The sequence below is a fragment of the Malaclemys terrapin genome, chromosome 24 (genome assembly GCF_027887155.1).
Source record: "Malaclemys terrapin pileata isolate rMalTer1 chromosome 24, rMalTer1.hap1, whole genome shotgun sequence".
In the NCBI taxonomy this organism is placed as follows: domain Eukaryota; kingdom Metazoa; phylum Chordata; order Testudines; family Emydidae; genus Malaclemys; species Malaclemys terrapin.
In genome coordinates, this window is record NC_071528.1 from 16,822,524 (window position 1) to 16,847,832 (window position 25,309).

At 56.1% G+C, this 25,309-nt stretch overlaps 1 protein-coding gene across 1 annotated transcript; it reads right to left on the minus strand.

Annotated features, from left to right (window-relative positions):
• Positions 1 to 2,476: 2,476 nt before the first annotated feature.
• Positions 2,477 to 8,642, minus strand: ARRDC2 (arrestin domain containing 2). Its single transcript, XM_054013494.1, has 8 exons — positions 8,334 to 8,642; positions 7,236 to 7,302; positions 6,871 to 7,018; positions 5,999 to 6,101; positions 5,371 to 5,627; positions 4,698 to 4,860; positions 4,280 to 4,431; positions 2,477 to 4,180 (listed from the first exon to the last, which is right to left on the minus strand). The coding sequence occupies exons 1-8, from the start codon at positions 8,608 to 8,610 to the stop codon at positions 4,127 to 4,129; spliced, it is 1,221 nt and encodes a 406-aa protein (XP_053869469.1). The 5' UTR covers positions 8,611 to 8,642; the 3' UTR covers positions 2,477 to 4,126.
• Between the last annotated feature and the right edge of the window lie 16,667 nt (positions 8,643 to 25,309).

A 25,309-nucleotide genomic window follows, 5' to 3' on the forward strand; every position in this document is an offset into this window, starting at 1 on the left:
TGTTTGCAAACAGCAGCACGAACGCTGCGAGGTGTCTGAGCAGAGCACGCCACAGCCCACTGGCACATGGAGACGGGGCCGGGCAGCCATGCAACGTTTTTTAGGGGGGTCTTTAAATTAAAAAAAAGTTTGCAAACCGCTGTGTTATGGCACAAAGTGCTGTAGCGTAAGCCAAGGGTGCAGCCCGTGGTGCTGACAGGGCCCCGCAGACGGGGCTCCAATTTGAGCCAAGTGGCTCCCTGCTGCGGCCCACCAGGTCCGTAGTATCAGGGCGGCTGCGTTTGGCTTCTGGACAGCACTCTGGCTGCTGCAGTAGGAACAGAATCCACGGGTGGAAAAATACAGTCCCAAAAACAGGAAATTAATTAAGCAAACGTAGGCCAAGGCAGTGCCCCAGGGCACCATGCAGAGACAGGTAATAGGAGTGTCACGCACAGCGTCTGCTTTGGGACCCTGATTAACCTGGGTTGGGTGGTAGAAGAGGAAGTGTGCAGACGCCTTTAACGAGCAGCTGACGTGCCCCCTTCTGCACCGGAGCCTGGCGCCTCCTCTGGCCCCAGCCGCACCATCACAGAGCAGACCGGGCGCTGCTGCACCGTGTTAAAAGCTGTATGAGTCCCTGTGCCCAGCCTGGCGTGCCGCCCTGTGCCCCACACTGGGTGTGAGGGGTTGGGTGTCCTGCTGCACCTCCCTTACCCAGCACCTCCACAGTCATTGCCCCCAAAGTGCCGCCCCCAGCAAGGGGCTCAGTGCTAATGTAGGGCGCTGTGCTGGTCTTTTGGAGTTGTGTGGGGTAACCTACCCTTCCCCACACGGGCTGCTTCCAGGCTTTGGAGGGGCGATCAGGCCCTAGGGACCAGCCAGGCCACAATGCATAGCCACTAAGTGCTTACAAGAGCCGTGCACTGCCCAGTCCACAGGTCCTGTAGGAAGCACTGGGGGATAGTTATCTGTCAGACAGCCCTAGTGCACCTGTCACTTCTACTTCGCCTCCCCTCCCAGCTACCACTGCCTGGACAACACCGACCACCCCCAACGCTCTGCTGACTCCAGCACCTGCCGTTGCTCCACTTGCAGAGCCTGGAATCATTCACAAGGCACCCCGCCCCAAATAGCGCACAGCGTTCAGCACAGTACAGGTGGGGCCTACTTCTGAGCCTGGCTGCAGCTCAGACCAAAGACCTGGGGTCATGATTCAGGTTCCAGTTCCAGCTCCCACGTTTTGTGTGGCCTCCTGTGCACTCCAGCATCCCTCTGCAGCAGGGGTCAGTGACACCCTCCCACCACGGGCTGGGATGAGGCAGCTGAATTCAGGAGAGATCAGGAGCCACTTTGGGATCCCCTGGACAGCTGTACAGAGCAGTCCTGAGCTTGTCAGAAGCTGGGGGGCTGACCCCCAGTGACTGGAGAGGGCCAGGTTAGCACGTCAGGGTCTGGAACAGCTCTGGGCCCCAAGCATAGAAGGGCATCGACAGAACAGACATCCCTAGCTGGGGACGATGGAAATGCAGCAGCATTAGCAGGGAGCTGCTGCTGTTGCTTGGAAGAGCCAGGCAGGCTGAGAACTCCCCGAAATACACATCAGCATCACCCCCCCATTCCATCCCAGGGCAGAGGGTGTTGCAGGACTCCCCGGAGCAGCCTCCCTGTGCAGCTGGAGCAGAGATCACAGGCCTGTGGGGTCCCAATGTCTGCTTCACATTCTGCAGCTGCCGCTCCCAGGGACAGCCACTCAGCACGACTGGAGGAATGAAGAAGATCCACATGGAAAGTCAGAGGCAGGACTGCCAGTAACTTTTCACCTACAGAAACTGGAGATGCAGCAGGTACAGCTTCTCCTCGAGCTGGCTGGGACCATCCGGGGATTGCCCTGGCCCCATCCCCTCCCCACTAGCTCATGCACTTTCCACTCAGGAGTGCAGGTCTCCACCATTACTCTGGCTCCAAAGCCGAAGCAGCTAGTGCAGGTACCTCGGTGCACATGGGCTGTGATGGTGCAGACAGGCCCCACACCAGCAACAAGAGGGTTAATGAGAGCCTGTGAAACCAATTAGCCCTGCCCTGCCGCACCTGTGGGAGCCTCAGGCCTGGAAAGGGGAGCTAGTGGCCAAGACCTAGCCCAGTTCAGAGCGGACAGGGAAGGAGAGCAGCTTGATCTTCCGATAGGAGAGAAGGCTGGTTGCAGCGCCAGCTAGAAGGAACAACCACCCTTTCAGACACCAGATCCATGAGGATCTAACCCAGGGACCCCATAAATACAAGCTGTACAAGTGCAGCGAGGAAGATGGCAGGTTGGGTCTGGGAATCCAGGGAGTGAGGGACAGATGGAAACTGGTGACCCGAAGCCTCCACCCCCCCCAGGTCACAGCTGTACAAGCTGCTGTTCATGTGCCCTGGAGAACTGGGCTCATGCGAACAGGTGAGCCCAGCAGAAGAGGGCAGGAGGGAGCGTTCAAGACACTATTCAGACATTAACTTCAGTATAACAAGAGTTTATTTCAAAACCTGGAGTTGTACAAAAGCAGAATTAGACAAAAATATAAAAAAACCCACCAGTTACAGGTATATATATAAAAATATATAAATATAGCCTTTCCAGTTCCCAGCGGAGGAAACCTACTGCATAGCTAAAGTAAGCGGGTTAGGGACCTTTGGCTTTGGCTCGGAGCTGGAATACCGTGGCTGTCAGTGGTTCTAACCCCCAGGCTGGGGGTGGCCACTTCAGGCAGTTTTAGCCTCACATCATGGAATGCACTATTCCCCACGGAACCATCAATGGCCAAGATCTCTGGTCAAGTCTGCACCGTGCGCAGTAAGACCAGCCTGAAGCCAAAGGCAGATGCACCCAAGCAGTCTTCATTACAACCTCTTCTTCCCTTCCCAACAGGATTTACCAGCTTTCAGGGCTTACAATCAGCAGCATCTGCCTCACTCTGCTAATGGCAGGCAGACCTGTGGCTCTTCCCCACCCATGAGGTGCTGGGTGAAGTGTTAACAAGGCAGCAAGTCCACAGGCAAGTCCACCTGCAGCAGGACTGGATTTAAGGCTCTTCCCTACTCAGCCTAGTGTCTTTAGGCCTCATTGCATGTACCCGCCAGTGCTGGGCTACCCGACACGGAGCAGGTCAGCGACCGTGTGGCCCTGCGGCTGGCAGCTTTCCCGATTTCCCATTCACCTTTTACTCAGGCATATATTGAGGGCAATCAAATGCTACTGGGACAATTCTAGCAGCCCCAAAGGCACAAGCCTTTTAAAGATCACAGCTTTCTGCATCAGCGGGAGGTTCAGTGGGTTTGGCATGTTTGTCTGGTGCCTGGCAGGGACCAAACCAGATCTGGTGACCAAGACGGCACCGTAAGTCTTGCTATTTATAGAACAGGAGTTCTTCCCTGAGCTCGCAGCTCTCGCCCCCTGGCGCCTATACAATCCATGACTCAAGGGAAGAGTCTTTACACATTTAATTCTCGGAGTGTTAGACCAGATGCAATGCACAGCCCCAGCGGCAGGCGCCCCGGGACACAACTTAAGGCTCATGGGTGCTGGACACCAAGGGCCGAGCCGCAGTTTGGGGAGAACAACCCCATTTAATTCTTCAGAGACTGAAATCCTGGTGACTTTATAAGAATGCAGTAGCTGGAGGGTGCCCTCAGATTACCATGGTGTTTAAACCCTTACCCAGAGCAAGATTAAAATGCTTTCCAGTAATCCTGAGAAGCACTTCCCTGTCCTGTTTTCTATTGGCAGGAGTTAGCTGGAGTAGGACCATGGTAGCTGCAAGATGAAGGAGCTTGTTTGAACCCCATACTCCTGCAGAAGATTTCTTAACCCTCCGCCCTCCTCTGCCTCCCTTGCACCACGTGCTCAGGAACTGCTCTGACCCCACATGGCAAGTCCAACACCCTCGTTTCAGCTTTGGGGCAAGAGGAGTCAGTCCATGGGATGTAGCCGCAACAGGTGGTTTCAAGCGGCAGTGAGCGAACAGGTTCTCAGCTCCACACGAGCGCCGGCCTCGCAATAGCCTCTTGGACGCCGATCTGGATACCCAGGGCTGAAGTCCTGCGAGTCTGCAAGCCTCTCATCCCCACAGGATTTGTATTCTAGTAACTGCACTCAATGGCGCTTCCTTCAACAGGTCATGCAGCGTGGCCGGATGCTGTCCGATGTGGGGTTTGGATCCACCTGAAAGGCCAAGTTCAGACGTGTTGTACCAGACACCAGAGGGAGAGTTATCCCAGCCAGGGTCCCCCAGCCCACCCCCCAGGGGGATGCCATACTTACCTCGGAGTACAGTGGAGGAGGACGGTAGCGGAACTCTTGGATGTAAGCAAAGAAAGGGCCTTCCAAGCAATTGCCAAGTTCATCCTGGCAGGGCGGGGACAGGTTCTGCGCCGACTCTTCACTGGACACAACAGATGAATATTCAGGGGGAGCTGGAAGGAGAACAGAGGCATTGTGTGATTAGGCAAGAATCTGCTAGCAGGAGACATGCAGGTAGTTACCTCTGAAATTCAGCCACATCCCCTCCCATGGATACCTGGTCCCTGCAGCACAAGACCCACAAAGCCACATGCTAGGCAGAGTCCAGGGGCAGAGGACAAGGCTGCCAGTTTGCCCAGACGCTCCCTCGGGACCAGCTCTCACTTGGAGCTGCCACCCCATGCGGCTGGATCCCAATGCACAGAGAACAGTCGCTTACCCTCCGGCTCCTCCGGGATCACCATTCGGAGCCAGTCCAGGTTGACGCTATACTGGCTGCTGACACTGGATGTGCGGCTCCCGAACGGATGCAATGGGATTGTCCCAATCACAAGCGGCAATTCCAGGAGCAACTTGGAGGTCCCAGGAATATCGACACAGACCTGTGAGGGGGAGGACACAGGGGTCACTTCTTAGCATTCCCTCAGCCCATGATGACAGGCAGCACCCAACTCTCCCCCTGATGGGGTGGGGGGTGCACGCACGGCCTGGCCAGCAACAGGTTCCCTTGGTAGGCTGCTACGCCAGGGTTGGGAGGAAGCTGGCAGACAGCCTCTCCAGCAGGAATACGAGATTTTACCCGCACAGGCAAATACGTAGTTTGATGATGGAGCGGGGAAGGAGGGACTGGATATCAGCACAGGATAAGAACCCAAGAATCCACCCTGCCACCGACCCCACAGAGCCAGGCCGCACCTCAAACAGGCAGCTGACCCACAGGCATGAGGGGCCCAGCACAGAAAGGGCACTTCGGCAGAGTGACCAAGCCCCACTCGGACATGGGTAAGAATTGGGAAGTGGGACATGTATCAGCTAAGGCAGCTGCCAGAGAAGCCCATCAGTCTGTTTATTCAAGGCCTCATGCTGCGGGTCCGATTTATTCCCCAGCCTACCTTGAGGGCATATTCCACACGGATAATGCGGCACTGCAGGATCGAGGGGCCCACTGGGGGGATCTTCAGCGCTCGGCCATGCCACACTTCCCTCTTCCCAGCTGCAATGGAGTCACCGGCTATGCTGGCCACCACAGACTTCTTCTGCTTCTTGGCGCCCCGGGCAATGAACGTCTGAGTCTGGATGATGGCAGCTTTGGGCACTACGGTGCGGGTGCTGCAGTTGTCAATTTCAGCAAAGATGGGGATGACCTCACCTGGCAGGAGAGACAGGCTTGATAAAACCCACTGGCCCGGCCACGTGACGTGCACTGCACCAGAGAAACCAGGCATGGCTTAGCTGCAGAACTGCCTGGGGTCGCATTTGTGAGGCTACACCTTGTTCCTGCAATTCCAGCCATCCCGTTCCCGCATTTGTTCCCAGGAAGCTGCCCAGACCAAGGGCACATCTGAGCAGTGATCAGGGGCCGGGGCCTTTCTGGAGCTTCACACCAGTATGAAGAGCCCAGTCACAGCACGGCTCTAGGAGCCCCACTGCCATAAACCCTTCAGGTCCTTTCAAGCCCCTCTACATCCCCGGGGCAGCTACGTTCAGCACCCTCTGAGCAGCGAGGGCCCGTTGAGTTACCTGGCGTGTAGCCTTTTCGGTCGATCTTGGCGGATACAGAGACCTGGCCCCTGTTGCAGTACCAGGCGCGGGCGAGCTTCTCCTTCACGCCTGCCTGAGGAGCCTAGAGGAAGGGACAGAAGCGAGTCACTTTCAGCGCTCTCTAGTCAGGAGCCACCACCCACCTCTCCCTCCCAGGATCTCCACACAGCCGGCCCGGCCCAGCCCTCCCTCATATTGCTGTCTCCAGCCAAAGTTGTGATCCTGGAGATTAGTCATCCACCGAGCAGAGGGCAAAGTCCCAGGGATGGTTCCTCCCGCATCTTTTGGTCCCATCTACCAAGCAAGAACAAACCCCCGGCAGTGAGTCTCAGGGTCCAGGTCAACCCACCCGAGTTGCACACAGAGCTAAGATTAGCAGTGTAGACATGCCAGCTCCGAGACCCCTCCCCCGCCTCACTGGGGGGGCCAGAGCCAGGCTCCAGCCCAAGCCCAGATGTCCACCGGGATATTTTTAGCCCTGCAGTGAAGTCCAGCGAGCCCAAGTCAGTTGGCCTGGGCTCGGAGACTCGCTGCCACAGGTCTCCTGTGTTGCTGTGCAGAGGCCCCCTGCCAGCACAACAGGCAGGGCGGACGCGAATCTGGCTGCCCACGTTTTTAAGACAAGGTTTTCAAGTGGGATTGAGAGACGCTCCATTTGGAGCACCTCGGGTTTGGGGGGCCCCGCTGCAGACATGCTTTTAGAGGGCAGGTGCGTGCCATGTTCGGAACATCCAGCCCTTTAAAGGCATCTCAAATCAGGCCCCCCCACGTCACTCCGGCTCAATCTTAGTCTGAGCACACCGGCTCGGGTCTCAGCTCTCTGAACTGAACTCTCGCCGGCGTTCACTCACCAGCAAGGCCGGGGTGTTGATGTCAATGGGCTCGATCACGGTGAATTCTTTCTTCGCTTTCTTGACAACGGACCAGGGTCTGTGCAGCTTGGCTTTCACCCAGTAGCGCACATTCCCGTGCCGGCCCTCAAAGGAGGTGGCCAGAGTCCTGCCCAGGGAGAAGTGACAATGGTTAGGAGGGGTTCTTCCCAGGATTCACAAGGAGACACTTTTATCCACCTACAGAGCAAACACCCAGTGTGCGCATATTTAAACTGGGCTTACTCTGGGGAGCTGCTGATGTACTAAAACAGTTCTACTGCCCCCTCCCCCTGTCCCGCAGACGCTTGCAGTGGTGCTAACACAAAGAATAAAAATGAACTTACTCTGGGAGCTGAAACGTGAAGGGAAATTCGTGTTTTCCTGCCTGCAGAACTGTGACTTCACCATTGTCTGGGGAGAAAAAAAAAAAAAAAAGATTTAAGGTGAGTATGATTGTATATTTCTTGCAAGACTTCCTTATCAGAAGAGTGCTGTTTGGCGGTCACGTTTCTAATGGCTGGATTGCACTTCCTGTAGTTACTTTCATTCTGACTCAGGAGTTACTGAAGCATTTGACGCAGAAAAGTAAAATAAAGACCTGAATTCACAACAGTTGTCACAAGGACAGGATGAGGCTTCGCAGGGTGTCGTTTAGATTGAACACAAAATATTCTTCATTTAATAGAGCAATATCAGATTTATTGAAAATATATTTTGACTATTAAGAACCCAGAAGACATGCCAGGGAGCTCCAGGGTTAATAACGACCGAAACCCACATGCCAAAATCTTCCTCACCTGCACTGCAGCGTGCAAAAGAGACGGCAACTCAATTTAGTCTGACTGAAGTAACTGATATGCAAACAAACTTTTGCCCCACAGCTCAACATGCACACACAATCCCTCTTCAAACATTTCCAAGGAGAGAGAGAGATGGGGGGGGAGAACCAGAGAGGGGAACTTAAATAAAAAAAATTAAATCACATTCTGTGGGATCTGCTGCTGTGTTGTGGGGGGTGGGTGACCCGTCATTCTGCCCGCGAAACACCCCCTAGGACCCGCGCCTGTCTGATCACCGGCACCATTTCCCGGCTAGGTAAGGGTGTGGGACCAAGACTAGCCCCGGCTGTCATTTGTGCCTCTCTGCTGAGGGTCGAGCCGACGTCTTGCAGAAGTTTAGCAGACGGCGGCGGAGTAGCGGTGTCAGCTTTTCCCGGTCGGGGCAGTCTTCGGAGCTGGCTACAGCGAGCCAGCCCCGGGGGTCACTCCGAGCTCGCCAGCCCCGGGGAGCCCCCGGCCGGGCCCTTGCCAGACACGTGCCGGGGCAAAGCCAACCGGCCAGGAGCGAGAGCCGGGGCCTGGCGGCGCCCCAGCCCCAGGATCGGGGCCGCCCCCCTGCGGCCGGTATCCGGGTCCCCCCGCCCCGCCCCGGCCGGGCCCTACCTGGCGGGGCCAGCAGCGTGTCGCGGTGGCTCAGGAACGGCACCTGGTCGCTGTAGTTCTGGGTGTAGGCGGTGCTGGAGCCGGCGCTGCGGGACTCGGTCCAGTGCACCTTGGCGCAGCCCTGGGCGTGCAGCTGCAGGGCGCCGAGCCGCGCCTCCCCGGAGAGCTCCAGCACCACGCGGCCCGACACCGCCTCGCCCGGGCTGAAGACGGGCGGCGAGTCCAGCTCGGGGCAGTCGAGCAGGACGCAGAAGCGCCGGAGCCGGTCGAAGAGCATCGCGGGGCCGGGAGCTGTCGGGGCGGAGCAGCCTGTGGGGAGCCGCAGCGCCGCGGCCCTTTAAATGCCATGTGGGGGGCCGGGCCGGGCCGCCCCCTCGCCCCGCGCCCAATGAGCCGCCGGCCCGGGCGCCGCCGGCCTATCCCGCGCGGGGGCGGCCCCGCTGGGGGAGATTGATGGGCCGAGACGTGCAAAACAAAGCCCCGGGCGTGGGAGAGAGGAGCAGCCCCCAGCCCCGGTCCCCCCTGGCTGGGGCTTTGCAGACAGAGCCCGCGGGATGCAGCGACTCCCCCCCCGCGCTCTGGAGATCAACTTTCCCCCACTGGGCAAAGCCGCGATCCCCGCTCCGAGCCTGCCCTGCCCTGCCCGGGAAGTGGGGCCCTGGCTGGGAACTGCTGGCGGAGGAGAAGGGCAGATAGATGCCCGCAGACACCCGAGACAACCCGCGCTTTCTTTCTAAACGGGACCAGAGACACTTCTGTGATTCTATTGGGATGATTTAGTTGGGGATTGGCCCTGCTTTGAGCAGGGGTTGGACTAGACCTCTCCTGAGGTCCCTTCCGACCCTGATAGTCTATGAAACATTAGGAAACTGCCCCTTGCATTGTCGGTCATCTCGCCCAGCACTGGGCTGGGAGTGGTCCCCCAGCAAGGCTGACCCTCCGGTGATCACTTGCTGGGTCCCTAGGTCTAGACAGATGATGGCCAGAAAGGTAGGGATTCTGAAACCATCTCATCTCTCAATTCTGGACATGCCACATCCTGCCCGCGTGACCTCTGTCCCCAGGCCCTCTTCAGCCGCCTCCTCTGACCCCTTGCAAATGCCACCTGCTCCTCCACCTCCAAATTCCCAACTGTTCCCGTCCTACAGTCCAATAACACAAGCTACAGTACAGGCCAGGCCGAAAACCCCTCCTGCCGCTCTGCATTCGCTACTCGGCTGCATCCCCATGCGACTTAACAGAGTCAAGTGCAGCTGCCCCACGTGCATTTGGTGCCACAGTTTAAATGCACAAACTGCACAGCTCACAAGCGAAGCACTGGGCCAAACCCAGAACACTGCAGCTTGCCAGCACGCTTGCAGGCAAGAAGTCAGCCCAGCCACCGCGCTCTCTGGGGCGACTGGGCCCACAGAGCGTGTTTGCGGGGCACAAAGAGGAGTTTCAGGATCTTAGTGTTTGATGCTTTCAAAGGAAATAACCCAGCAGCTCCCCACTCCCACTTCAATGTAGCGGAGCCCAGCGTCCCCACAACAACTGTATATGTGCACTCAGTACAGTATTGACCCAAATCCACATTCCCAGAAGCCTGGTTGACAAGATAGATGCTATGGGGCTTCTCACTAGGGAACTGCGTGGAACAGCTCAGGTTAGCTGCTCCTCCACCCATGTGCTTGTACAGCAGGAGACACCCCCTCTTCTCCTAAAAGCAGGGGTGCCGTTGATATAGCCTTAGGCACTGAACTCAATACTTGCCCCAGCCTGATTTACCAAACTGGAGCCACAGAGAGAATCACATTCTACACTCCCAGGGCTGTAAAGTGGTGTGTTTTACCCATAACTCTTGCAATTACTTAATGAGCAATTTGTCTTGCTTGTGTTTTTAACCAGGCCAAGTCTAGTGCTGTACAAGGTTTGTAAGTGGCCTAGCCCTGTGCTACGCTTCACATCTACAAAGCCCAGAAACAATTACATCATCTCTCATGTAAATGGAGTGCGCCACTACCCAGGACAAACACGCATGTTGCTTACGGTGTTCGGCCAAAGGTAAGACAATGTTGTGCTGGAGGCTCTGTGGATACTGCGTTGATCTTCGGTGCAGGTATCTCTGTTGTTAATCATGCAAAGACACGTGCCTGGCTGTAGAAAGTGACTGAAGGCAGTAAAATGGCCCAGGACTCCGAAGGGATTAAAGCAGTTCCAGCAGTTTTCACTTTAATGAATTAATTTGTTAAGCATCGAGTGTGCTCTGCCCCCAGGCCTGGAGGTGGCGGTGGGCCAAGGAAGACAATTTACTCACCATGGGCTGGAGAAAGCCTGACTATAATATAGCATCACTTCAGGCCACGCTGTCCAGGACCTGCCTCTCCAGAACTCCTGCTCTGAGTGCGTTATTCTCTCGGCCATGGTAGAGCATGTTGGGCTGAAGCCGTGCAAGGCTTGGTCAGCTCGGAAAGCTCCATGTTTAACTCCTTAGGAGGTTTCTGCCTGGTACAGCACCAGGGAAAGGGCCTGCTGCTTTGTTACATGTATGTGCAGTGCCCTGCTCAGCGGGGGCAGGGGCCTACCCGCTACCACCATGCAAACCGCAATAAAGATTGCAGGAGCGGAACCACATGCAATGGGAGTTCACATGTGAATTCCAATAGGAATGGGGTGTGTGCCACAGCATGGGAAGGGTTAATTTGTGACAGGGAGCTCTGGGAGGCTTCTTGTCATCCCTGTGGGTACCTCAGGGTACAATCACTCCTCACGCCCAGAGACATTCTTGCTGTCCTGTTTTAAGGCCTGATACACCTCCCAGTGCAGTCAATGCAAAGACTTGCACGGACTTCAGTGGGAGTTCGATTGAAAATTTCCCCACTCTGTCCATGGCCCCGAAACCCCTGCATCTGATCCTGACCATCTTTGAGGGAAGTACTGTCTGCATGTTAGCAATGGGGAACCGAGTCACAGAGAGACTCTAGGTCTGTCTGCACTGCAATCGGGGGGAGGGGGGTGTGATCGTAGCACATGTAAGGCAGGCCTGACCTACCTAGTGTGGGTACCAATAGCAGAGAACCCACGTTCCCTAAACTCTGGAACATCCTCCCTGTCCATGCTCTTTGTATGCTCTGTCTCTCCAGAGAGCATTCTGGCCCATGCATTCCACTGGCCCCTCGCAGTGCTTGTGCCTGGGTTCTGAATAGGAGTAGGCACAGATGCATTGAGAGGCAGGAATTTTCCAAGCTGCGTCGAGCTGTGCGCCCGAGTCTGAGGGCGGGACTGAGCCCTGCTGCCAAGCCTGTTGTCACTGCCTGTCTGCTGAGGTGAGCATGATGCTGCCAGGGCAGGTGGAGGAAAAGTTTTCCCTGCAATGTTATTTCACTAGACAACGTCCCGTTGACATGAATGGAATGTCGCACATCTGATTTCAGAAGACTTTGCCAATAGGAAGAGCAACATTGTCTTGGTGTGACTCGCCGATCACGCATCCTCTGGCCGCCTGGGGCGGCAGTGTTATGACACATCAGCTTTGCTAATCGGTCCACGCTGGCTCACCTGTAGCAGTCCAGTTCTAGCAGGCTGGGCAATGTAAAGGTGTCTATGGGCCTGCACCAGCTGCTCTGCACCTGACTCCAGTGAGCCCCCTCAATTTCAAGGGGCTGTGAGAAAGCCACTGTTCAGTGCAGTGCACTGTGGAGTAGGGACCCAAATCTAATTGCAGGAGTTTCGGCGGCCTTTCCTCTTCCTGCCCTGATAAGCATAAAGTAATGCACGTTGGAAAAAATAATCCCAACCATACATACAAGACGCTGGTTCTAAATTAGCTGTTACCACCCAAAAAAAAAAAGAGATCTCTGCGTCACCACGGATAGTTCTCTGAAACCTTCTGCTCAATGCACAGCAGTGGTCAAAAAGTCTAACTATAGCTTAGGACCAATTAAGAAAGGGATAATAGCATATTGCCACTATATGAATCACGGCGCGGTGTCCCGTTCTGGTCACCCCACCTCAAAAAGGTGAGAGTGGAACTGCAAAAGGTTCAGAGAAGGGCAACAAAGATGATCAAGGGGATGGAACGGCTTCCATACGAGAATAAAAAGATTAGGCTGTTCATCTTAGAAAAGAGACAACGAAGGGGGGATAGGATGGCGGTCTATAAGATCATGAATGGTGTGGAAAAGTGACTAGAGAAGTGTTATTTACCCTTTCCTATAATATAAAACTGGGAGTCACCCCATGAAATTAATAGGCAGCAGGTTTAATACAAAAAAGAGGAAGTACTTATTCACACAATGCACAACTAACCTGTGAAACACATTGTCAGGGGATGTTGTGAAACCAAAAGTATAATTGGGTTAAAAAAAGAATGAGATCAGTTCCTGGAGGATAGGTCCACCAATGGCTATTAGCCAAGATGATCAAGGACACACAACCCCATGCTCTGGGTGATCCTAAACTTCTGACTACCAGAAGCCAGGAGTAGAAGACAGGGATGGATCACTCCATACATTACCCTGTTGTGTACACTTCCCCCGAAGCTCTGGTGCAGGACAGTGTCAGAGACAGGACACTGGAGAAGATGGACCATGGTTCGACCCAGTATGGTAATTCTCGTGTTCTTATGCCATTCTGGCGACAAAAGATAGCCCATTTCAACCTCTAGAGTATAGAAAGAACGTCAGAGATAACCAGGTCTGCTTATTAATTAGCGTTTGTAAAGCACGTTGAAGAGAAGAGCATGATATAAGCGTTCAGCATTGTGATCTAATGGAAGAACAAATAAGAAAATTAAAGACAAATCTAGCTCAGTTAAAGTACCCATGGAGTTCTCCATCAGGGCTACACCCACCCCACCCAAATCTGTGTTGGTCCCTTAATTCCCTAATACACCCACATTAAATGGGAGTTAAGGATGCATCAGTTATTGCAGTGCCGTTGTACTTATCCTAAGGACAGGCGCTGAAACACAGTCAATTCCCTGAGAAAGTCAAACATAAAAGAAATCCCAACATGCGAAAGATCCAAATGCACAGCGGAGGCCCCCCCAAGAGCCCTAGCTGCCCTCACAGTGATGCCAGGCGATTACCATGGGGATAAATAGCATTTGCACTCCCATGGTAGAGGAAGCTGGTTTCCGATCTTCTCCCTTTCCTCCCAGTGTCGCAGGTTTCCCCACTCACTAATCACACCTTGTGCAGAGGAAAGAGGTTGACTTTTCTCCCTGTGCTCAGACAGGATCCCAGAGTTCCCTGGCACAAGCATCACAAGGTGGTGACGGTGCCATTGACAGTGAACGTGCTCTCCTCACGTACAAAAGGGAAAATCGTCACTAGCAGGCAGCGCCTGGTTTCGTGATTAGTCCCACTGCTCCCACCAGGGCTTTGCACAGAGCCAGGCACTCCAGAATCACAGGGATTTTCTGTCTAGCGCACAGCGTTACATATTCCGCAGTCTGCACCGCCACCCAGCGGGAGCCACGGAGCAAAGCAAGCCCAGAGTCCCTCCGCTCAGTAACACTCAGAGAGAGGAACCAAAAGGCGTCTTTGCCTTGGTGTTTCAGAGCAGGGAACCAGAGGCACCTACTGGCCAAATAGCAGAATCACACGATTAACCGGTCACCAGACATAGGCTGGCCCATCGGGGACCTTGCCCAAAGTTTTGTTGACATAATAACTATAGCGATCAGGGGTGTGAAAAAGCCACACACCACTAGCCAACGCAGCTGTGCCAGCAAAACTCCCAGCGTAGATGCAGCTATACTGACAGAAGAGAGCTTCTTTCAGCTTCGCTAATGTCATCTGGGGCAGTTGGGCTACTAAGCCGGCAGACAAACGCCGTCTGTGGGCGAACTTCATCTGCCCTTGGGGGTTGTCCTGTAGACTAGGGGGTACTTTACCAACTCAAAACTCAACCCAGCTTCAGGTGCTTCAGCTGCTGGTGATACTGGGGGGGGGGGAAGGGGATATTTGTCCCCCAAAAAATAATCTTCAAGAGGCCCCAAATTATTGCCAGAAAGGCCAAAATATGTATATTATGTACAGTTTTCATCCTGTACATAAATTACAAATCACAGCAAAATACTGACACAGGAGCCAAACTTTTCTTTTCTAAATTCTTGAAATCCAAGATTTTCCAGGGCTCTTACTAGCCCTTGGACTCCTGGAGGTTAGTTTTTAAATACCGACATCCATGGCCCCACGTACCCACTTCCCCCCTCCCCCAATAATGGGACTCTAGAACTGGCCCTGCCCAGTTTCAGCCAAAGGTTCCCAGCTGCCCCGCAGTCACCTGGCCTCAGTCCCCCCCACACACCTTGGGGTCCGTCCTAACACTCCCCTGGGCCGAGAACACCCTTGTCCCAGGGTAGTTTATTATTATGCACGTCTCAAAGTAAACTAAAGTCCCACATTGTAACTCATACACCTCCAGCTCTGCTGCCTTTTGTCCCTTTGGACTCCTCTTCAGTCCCCCTCTTCCTTCCTTCCTGGGCTCCCTCCTCCCCCAATCACTCCCCCAGAGGTCACAGGCTCCATCAACGCAATAACACACAACCCACATCTGCTCGCCTGGATTAACCCTGCTGGGTCCTTTTCCAGCTCCCTTCCCCTCGTACGGAACAGCGGCCACCGAGATGCTCCCCTGGGCTTTCCATCCAGCCCCCACCGAGAGTGGCCAGAACCCCCCGCTGCTCTTCAGGCCCTTGGCTTCTTTCAGCCTCAGTTCTCTCCCAACTCCTTATACCCCAGTGCGCACAGGGCACTCCCTGGACCTGCCTCGGGCTCCAGAGCACCCAGGCCCATATTTCCTGCGCCCAGGTGCTACCCTGCCCCTAACCAGGCCTAGCCAGGGCATACCTGTGCAGGCCGAGGAGGACTGAGACCCTGTGACAAGATGCAATCATGGAAGGTGAGGGGAGGCCCAGCCACCCAATGTGCAGATCTGGTGCCGGGCGTGCGCAGCACGTGCCTTCTCCACCCACGGGGCAGGGCCCTTGGGAAGAGCCCACCAGGGTGCTGTCAATTATCGAGGGGCAGCTCTGACTCAAATGCAACGGAGCTTCCTGGAAGAGACCCAGCTCCCTCCTGCCTGGCACCTCGGGACACCAATGCAGAGCAGGCACCAAACGCTGTCACGTCAGAAAGGCAGTGTGCCACGCCCACTTTGCACAGGGGCCCGATCCTGCATCGCCCTGACACTTCTCCAGTGCAACACCAGTGGAAAACACCCCCAGCTCACTTCACCACCATGCTGCACTCCCTTTGCATCGATAGAAATGGAAACAGGAGGTGCAGGGCAAAGGAGAACCAAGCACAACAGATTAACCTGAGTGGGAGTCAGGACTCTGGGTTCTCGATTCTGCAGGGGAGAAGTGGACTTAGTGTCTCTGGCCGGGTTCTTCAACGACGCTACAGTCCATTTTTGGTGTTTATGTGACTCGCCTGTGGCCACGATCCTGCAGACACGGACACATGCTTAACTGTAAGCAGGTGAGCAGACCCACTGAAATCACGTGCTCAGAGTTACGCCCATTGGTGTGTGTTTGCACCAGCAAGACCCTCGTCTCTCTGTGCCACTCGTTCCTTGGCTGTAAAACGGGTATCGTAAAACCCAGACCCAGGGTGACATTGTCAAAACTAACATAGGCACTTCGGGGCCAAAGTCCCATTGAAAGTCAATGAAACGTGGGCTCCGAAGACACTGAGGTGCTTTTGAAAATGTTACTCTTAGACTGAGCTCTTGGGCGCAGCAGGACCGGTTCTGCTGGGGGTTTGTGCACGGCCCAGCACAGTGGGGTCTGCCCTCCGGGCACTACCGTAATGCAGATAATAAACACGACCAGCGCAACACCCCAGGTAAAGTGCTTTGGGATCGCCGATGGCAGCGCTGGAAAAGGGCAGCTTTGGGTACAGGCTCTCTCTGAATACCCGATGTGTTATTTCATGCAGAAGAATCCACGGAGATTGCTGTTTCTGCCTCTGTCCAGTGAGCCTCCTCTGTCCGTCTGTGTAGGGCATTTACAGAGCAGGAGCCTACCTGCCCTCACGCTCAGTCCGAACAGAGGGTTCCCCAAAGGAGGCACGACCCAGCTGCCTCCTGTGCGTTGCCTGCCAGCCTGCCAGGGAGAAGTGTGGGGAGGAAAGTCTGGGCTCTCCGGCTGGGGTTTCCAGAGGGATTGGCATGATTGTCCGTCATCTCCTTAGCACACAGAGGCTGCCGTAGCACCAGGGCGCGGAGCAGCCCGGGGCACAAATGCTGCTGCTTTGCAGGCTGGACAGAGGATCGGCGCAGGGAACGGAGAGAGGATGTAAACCCCGAGTTGAGCTGGGCTAGTGCAAACCGGGGGCACCCCAGGAACACGACCCCCCCGCACGACAGGCTGTGGAGCTGTGCTGGCTGGAGCCATGTTGGTGCATCCTGGGGGAAGCCACTGCTCCCTGCCTGCACAGATCTCCCCAGGCTCAGCGCCTGGTGGGCGCGTGGCTGCACGCGGGAGGGGCTATGAGGCGCTCACCGCTCAGCACCCCGCCCACTGGGGCTCTGCTCCCTGTTGTTACCATGGCACCCGCTGCATTTTTGTTTAAACCCCAGGCAACCAGTAGACCTCAGCAGGAAGCGGCAGCTGCTGCAGGAGAAGCAAGGAGAGGCCACGTGGGTGGTGCACAGATGCTGACGACAGGCCCTTCTGCACCCCACGCAGTCCTCACCAAGGGGCCCCGCAGCCCTCCTGGTGAGGGCTATGAGCGCTGGGTGGGGCCACAGGGCAGCAGTCTTGGCTGCACAATGGCTTTTCTCAGAAGTACGTGGTGCGCTGCCTGCTGTAGCACGTCCCTCGCCTCCTCCTGTCCTTCAGGAAGCACGGATCACACACCCGGTGCCCCAGGGAGGCACGAACCCAGCACAAGGTCAAAGTCAATAAAATCACAAACCCTGGAGTCTGGCAAAACCCACCGCAGCTCCCCACGGGGCCTGGCTAAACCTTCCCACCCCAGGGGGTGAGGCCGGGGCCAGCAGAGCAATGGAAATACCCGTCTCAGCTCCAAGCTTCACCACAGCAGGGTCCTGCCAGGATAGAGCATCTGGAGTCTGGCTACGCGCCTCCCCTGTGGCTCCAGGGGGCTCTTGCAACATGCAAACCAAGCCATGAGATCTAAACACAGACAGCGGCTCACAGCTTCCCAGGGGAGAATCACAGCGGGTATTAATGGGGAACCAAACTCACCCCCCATCCTCCTCCTAGCTCATGAAATCACCCTCCCGGCTGCATGCAACCAGGAGAGCACCTCCCTGCGTGAGCTCATGGCGGGGCCTCTCCCCAACCCCCTCATCTACTCACCCTCCTTTCATTGCAACATATAGTGGCAGTGCAGGAGACGCAGCCCTGCTCAAAGGGGAGGGAAACCAAGGGCTGGATTCCCCAGGATGCTACAGCTGCTTCGTGCTGCTGTGGTGGCACAGAGCAGCCAGCGTGAACCAGCAAATCTGGCCCTACGCGCTTACCTGGAAGAAAATAACTCGCCAAAGGCACAAACACGATCCACCCCACCTGGGACAGCGATTCCTCGCATCCCACATCTGATTATTCAGTTTTAATACATTCTTCTAGCCAGAAATGTCGCTTGTGTCCTTCTGGGGTGAGCGGCTGGTTCCCATGCCAGACGTGGCCAGAGATCTGCAAACTACATGCTTGGCAGTCACACATCCACTCCCAGCTCAACCCCTACAGCCCCCTGGCCACTGTGTGAATTCACAGGGATTGGCTTCCTCCACCTGGTACCTGGGTCAGCGTTTACACTTCAGCAAAATGCCAACGGTCACAGTGCGGGTGGGGAGAACCAGGCCGACTGGGAAGCAGAACAGGGTTTCCCTATGGACCATCACTGCCCTGTGTATCTCCTGGCGAGAGCATCTTCATTAGACAAGGCAAAGCTAACGGCTTGATCGCTGTTAATGAGCACAGAACCCCCGTGCTCTTGGTCCTGTCCATCCTAGCTTGGCTGCCTTGTGCTGGGTAGGTCGGAGCAGGCTGCGTCTATTAAGCTGATAAAGGGTGAAGTCCGGGAGGGGTGTATTGGGCCAGAGCCATGGAACAAGAACAAATATTTGCCAGGCAGCTAAATGCTCCATTCACACCTGAGACGACTTCGCTGTTTACCCTTCTCTGTACAAATAAATTAAGAGCCGTGCAGCTTTGTGTGTCCCAGGGCCGAGCCCCTAGGACAGAGGTTTGGGCCAAAGAGGCCTGGTGCTGGCAGAAGAGAAAACTCCCTGGAGGGGATGCTGGTGTGGGAGCAGGTGAGTCAGAGGCACTTTGCGAGTGCCTTTGGCTTTCAGTGGGAAACGGGGCTTACGTCCAGTAAAGCCAAGGGCTCTTGTGCTCGTAGGTCACTGAGGCATGTTGAACCCCCGCCCCAGCATCTCACAGGGCAAACCTGCCCTTACAGGAGCTGTGGTCATGAGCCCGCCGGGGCTGGAGCTCGCTAGCAGCATCTCTGTGAAAGGCCTGAAGCCGAACAGCCCCTCTGGAGTGAACGCCTGTGAAACCCCATCTGGTGCCCTGGGTCATGCGCTGGCCTCCCCAGCTCCACAGAGCCAGGAGGCTTTTCTCACAGAGCTCTTGGTGAGAGCTTTCATTGCTGCTCCCTGCCAGGTGTGGGAGAGGCACCGAGATCGGGGGTGGGGGGTCATGCTGGCCCTGCTCTGAGGTTTGGCATCTCCTGTCTGCAGGGCCTGGCAGAGGAATGCTTCCTGGGCCGTGCTGTCAGCATGACACCTTGCCCACCAGCATTAGCCAGTGCCGGATGGGGAGCGGACTAGGCTCCATGGCTGATTTAGAGTTTGGACCTGCCCAGAGCTAGAGCCCCGCCAGTGCTGCTCTGAGCATGAGCCAGGCATCGCCTGCCCTCCCGTGAGAGCCCAATGCCTCGCTCTCCTCGGCGAGGGTTTATTTCTGCAAGGGGCCTGTGGGCAGGGAGAGGCTGATAGACCCTGCAAACGATGGACGGTTCAATACTGAGCTAATTTCATAGATTCATAGATTATAGGACTGGAAGAGACCTCGAGAGGTCATCGAGTCCAGTCCCCTGCCCGCATGGCAGGACCAAATACTGTCTAGACCATCCCTGATAGACATTTATCTAACCTACTCTTAAATATCTCCAGAGACGGAGATTCCACAACCTCCCTAGGCAATTTGTTCCAGTGTTTAACCACCCTGACAGTTAGGAACTTTTTCCTAATGTCCAACCTAGACCTCCCTTGCTGCAGTTTAAACCCATTGTTTCTGGTTCTATCCTTAGAGGCTAAGGTGAACAAGTTCTCTCCCTCCTCCTTATGACACCCTTTTAGATACCTGAAAACTGCTATCATGTCCCCTCTCAGTCTTCTCTTTTCCAAACTAAACAAACCCAGTTCTTTCAGCCTTCCTTCTTAGGTCATGTTCTCAAGACCTTTAATCATTCTTGTTGCTCTTCTTTGGACCCTTTCCAATTTCTCCACATCTTTTTTAAAATGCGGCGCCCTGAACTGGACACAATACTCCAGCTGAGGCCTAACCAGAGCAGAGTAGAGCGGAAGAATGACTTCTCGTGTCTTGCTCACAACACACCTGTTAATGCATCCCAGAATCATGTTTGCTTTTTTTGCAACAGCATCACACTGTTGACTCATATTTAGCTTGTGGTCCACTATAACCCCTAGATCCCTTTCTGCCGTACTCCTTCCTAGACAGTCTTTTCCCATTCTGTATGTGTGAAATTGATGTGTTTCACTCCCCCTCCACGTGGGGCAAGGAACAGCCCCCGAAAGGGTCAATTCAAGCTACTGGAAAACCAGGGCATGTATTTAGTCAGGAAGGATCTCCAGCCCCTGCATGTCTGGCACCACTATACTCTGGCTGGAGTCACATCTAGACTGCCCACAGCCGGGGGTCTGATTGCGTTTGACCCAGACACCCTAGTTCAGAGACGGGCTAGTCCAGGCAAAACTCACGTTGCTTGATCCTGCCTTCCCGCCCATGCAGAGAGGTGGGAAATCTTGCATGAAGTGGGCAAGCTCTTACCTGTCTACAGAAATGGGAACATGCTGATTGGCCAGATCACACCCCCACAAGTGCCAGCACTGGAGGTAAGGAGCTACACCCGAGACATGGGTGCAAGCACCATCCCCTTCCTAGCTAGAGCCTGGCGCAGCTCATCGAGGTCCCGTTTGCCTCCCAGCTCTGGAGACGGGAGTAAATAACTTGGGCAGCGAAAGGGGAGAGCCACAGCTTTTGGAAGTTAGCCGCTGGGGCATTCACACAACAGCGGCTCCTGCGGGACTCTGCGCAGAGCAGACACTGCACCACCATCCCGCGGTGCTGCCTGGCACGGCCACCTCACTCATCCCAATCACACACCGCAAGGAGCACCAGCTCCCGGACCCAAATCCTCCCTGGGCAACAGAACCAGGGGGACAAACATGACCCTTCATCGCCAAAACAGGCACCACGTACAAGCAGCTGGGGGGGCAACATGAAGGAAACGCCCTGCTCAGGTGCAAGGACACCCCCACAGGCGGGCAGGGCTGGGCACAGGGACAGAGACAGCTAAGGGGGGACGATGTGGCTCCCCAGGGGCGCCAAGGACACACGCCCACAGGCGGGCAGGGCTGGGCACTGGGAGAGACAGCTAAGGGGGGGGGGGGGCGATGTGGCTCCCCAGGGGCGCCAGGACACCCCCGCAGGCGGGCAGGGCTGGGCACTGGGAGAGAGACAGCTAAGGGGGGGGGCGATGTGGCTCCCCAGGGGCGCCAAGGACACCTCCCGCAGGCGGGCAGGGCTGGGCACGGGGACAGCCTGGAGCCAGGCCAGGGACTCACCGCGGATGAGCTGGTAGCGAGACCGGAGGTAGGGCTCGTAGGCGCTGTAGTCGCTGTAGACCGTGTTCATCCCCACGCTCCTGCTCTCCAGCCAGTGCGCCGTGGCCAAGCCCCGGGCGCAGACCTCCAGCGCTCGCACCTTCAGCCCCGTGGCGAGCTCCAGCACCACCTGGCCGGCGAGCAGCTCCCCGCCGCGGTACACGCCCTGCGCCGGGCCGCCGGCCAGCTCCAGCGCGAAGCTGCGGATCTTGCCCAGGTGCTGCATGGCCGCCGCGGGGCCTGGCAAACTCCTGTCCCCCGAGCCGAGCCCGGGCACCGGGGGCGCGTCTCCCCGGCGGGCCTGGGGCCCGGAGAGCGAGCTCGGCCCCGTGGAGTCCCGGCGCTAGCGCAGGGCAGCTCGGCTTATCGCTGCGCCCCGGCCACACCTCCCCGATGAGCTGCGCTGCGCCGCGCAGGGACCGCCCGAGAAGCGCAGCAGCCCCGCCCCGCGGCTGGCCCCGGCTCCCCGCACTCCGCCGCCCATGGCCATGTAAGGCGCTTTGCCCTGAGCCCGGCTCCCTTCGTGTCCCGTTTGCCTTCCAGGGCAGCAGCCCACGAGTGAACCCAACAGCGCGCAGCCCTTGTCAGCGGGACAGCTCAGAGCGCTGTACCTGGTTCCCATGTTATATATGGGAAAACTGAGGCCCTGGGCAGGGAAGCGCCTTGCCCACGATCACCCAGGAGGCCAGTGGCACAAGTGAGAATAGAATCCAGTTGCCCTGACGCTGGGTCTAGAACAGGGGTGGGCAAACTACGGCCTGGGGGTCGAATCTGGCCCTCCAGGCATTTTAATCTAGCCCTCGAGCTCCTGCTGCGGAGCGGGGCCCGGAGCTTGCCCTGTTCCAGGCGGGAAGTGGAGTCGGGGGCTTGCCCCACTCCATGCAGCTCCTGGAACCAGCAGCATGTCCACCCTCTGGCTCCTACGCGTAGGGGCAGCCAGGGGGCTCCGCACGCTGCCCCCGCCCCAAGCACTGCCCCCACTGCTCCCATTGGCCAGGAATCGTGGCCAATGGGAGCTGCAGGGGTGGCGCCTGCAGACAGGGCAGCGCGCAGAGCTGCCTGGCCACGCCTCCGCGTAGGAGCTGGATGGGGGACATGCCACAGCTTTTGGGAGTTGCTTGAGGTAAGTGCCCCCCAGAGCCTGCCCCCCTGCCATGTCCCAACCCCCTGCCCCAGCCCTAATACCCTCCTGCCCTCAAACCCCTCGGTGCCAGCCCAGAGCACCCTCCTGCACCCCCAACCCCTCATCCCCAGCCCCACCCCCCTCCCGTACCCCAACCCCCAATTATATGAGCATTCATGGCCCACTATACAATTTCCATACCCAGATGTGGCTCTCAGGCCAAAAAGTTTGCCCACCCTTGGTCTAGAGCCCTGCCCAGGGCACAGGCCACTGCCCTAGTGTTGCTGTTGTGTGTTGTTCACAAGAACCAGGCTACTTACAATTATATCAGAATCCAGGCCCAGCCCAAGGATGTGTATAATGTGTTCTTGTCTGGGAGGGAGAACATAGTGCTGGGCCCCTCCAGCTACCACCAGCTGTATCTAGTGGCCCTGCGGAATGAGGCAAGAGGCAGTTTGCTGGAGGATCTTTTCAGAAGCCCCTCTAGTCTCGGCTGGTTCGTAAATGGCCCCATCACTGTGGTATCTGAGCACTTTCCAGCACTAAACGCCCCGGCCTGGGTTTCTGCATGACTTCAGTCATGTCAGAGCGAAGCCAGCTGGGGAACACCCAGGGCACGTTACTTATTTTTAATCTAAACCATCCTAACGCAGCTCCGCTTATCTCTGCAGAACAGAAGCAGCTGACGTGTAGCTGCTACGTGCCGACTGCTCCAGCACAGGGGAGGGGGCCAGTGCATTGGCTGCACAACAAGTTTTCCTTTTGCAGATTGAACGTCACCACTGGAATCAAATCAAGATTGCGGCCAGCCTTTCCTCCACCAAGCACAGGCCATTCCTGCGCGCACTCTTGGGGAGCAGAACAAGGAAGAACTTCAGGGGGAGGCTCCAAGGCAGATTCCATTCCCTCAAGAGCCAATTGTCACTTCACTGTCTGAAATTGGGTGCAAATCCAGTTGGGAAAGACGGCAGCATGTAAGAAACCCCAGCGGGTTAGCAACAACCACCAGCCACGGTCAGGTGTACCCCCCGGACACTGCTTCCACAGACACCAGCCTCACCCAGCTCTGCGGAGACATGTTCTGGATACTGGCAAATCTCTCCAGTGACAGCACGGGGTTAGCTCAGCCCCTCACTCACAATAACCCTGCACCAATCTCCAGCCCAGCTGGGCCAGATCAGAGGCAGGGGGGGGGGTTAATTATTATTTGGTAGGAGTATTTATTGCTACAGCAGCACAGATGGAGATGCTACTTCACAGTCAGGTAAAAGACATGGGCCAGCTCCTCAGGTGGTGTAAATGATTTATACCAGCTGGGGATTTGGCCACATTCCCTACCTCAGGGATCATACAATCCAGACAGCCTGGAGTATTAGCCTCATTCTTAACATGAGATACCAGTTAACGAACCAGGAAATAGCAACACTTGGCCTCTCTCTTGTTCTGTGTAAGCAGGTAAATATCCCTAGAGAACATTCCTACATAGCCCGCTGCCCCCATGAATCCTCAGACAGCTGGTCTTAGCTTTTCAGCACAAATCTAGGTTCTGGCTGTTTCATACCACCAGCCCTGTCCTGTCCCGTGAGATGCAGGATTCCTAAGGAATTCACATCTTCAGGCATAAAACCAGAGCTTTCCTAGGGGTCTGTAGCTGGTGATGGGAAGAGAGCAGCCTCAAAATCTCCCAGAGCGTTAAGATGTTTAACGTGGAGGGTCTTGTCCACATGAGAGTTGCAGTAGGTCGAAATGGTTTAGTAAACCACAGTCTGTTTTCTCGTTGATGTTGCTTTTAGAGATCCAGGGAAGAGCATGAGAAGGGGGAGCTGGCATGGCAGCACCTGACCCCTCACTCTGCTTCCACACCAGGGAGGAGACCTAGAGTACAGCACTGAATCAGCATTAAAATCCTCATGCTGAGAAGGTTTAGTGCAAACTCAGCATCCAGGCAAAAACAGTGAGCTACAACTCCAGTAGCAAAGACACTGCCCCACCCCCTGGAGAACAGCCCTGCTCTGCCACCTCCTCAGCCTCGGGTTCCTCTCTGCACTAGCGTTCACCGACCTTGTATGAAGCCCTTGTGCTGAAATGCAGCCAGTGCTCATGAGGGGAGAGACTCCAGGCCACACTTGGAGCTTACAGTATCTCTCATTCTGCCTTGGATCTCTGTCTAAACCCAGCGGAGAGGTGACACATCCCTCTGTCCCTGCCAGCTCACAGCCTGGGGAAGAGGCTCTTGGAGGCATGGGCCCAGGCTCTCTAGTGGTTCCAGCGAAGGGAATCACCCTGCAGCTTTGGGCTGTTTTCCCAGGGTTTGTTCTCAGTCGCGTGGGTTCCCACCACCTGCTCCTGCACAACAAAGGAGCAAAGAACACAGGCCCTGGTTCTGTGCAACAGACGCTTTTGCGCTGCACAGCCAGCGAGGAAGGGTGGGTTATTAGCATGAAGTACCACAGGCCGTACGCATGCCGGGGAGCAGATATCACGCAGATGCACGGAAGGCACCAGCACTGCGTGGGTGAGTCACTGCTCAGCAGGGTGGGCAACAGGGGGCATACTCTGCCCTAGGGTTCTCATGGCACTACCCACTGCATCATGTCACCCCCCCCCCCCCCAGCCAGCAGGGAATTACAGCCCCTCACAACTGAGTGCCTCGGCAGAGGAGCCCCTCCCAGCCTTGCTAGTGTTTCCCTGCACTCGCACTCAGAGATGGGACTGGAGGCTGTGGGAAGTGTGCAATTAGCCCCATTAGTGCAGCATCCCCCCCACTTTCACTCACACTCAGCCCTCCACTCCCCAAGTTACTGCAGAGAGTGGCTGCTACCGGGGCTGAGAGCTACCGGCCTGCCGCCCACATGCACTGCACCAGTCCTTTTGTTCCTTTTTAGGCTGGCAGTGAGGAAGGTGGCTCAAGTATTTTACGGGGGTGTCATTTCCCAGCCAGGCTGTGAGATCAGGGCTTTACCAGACTGGTGACTGG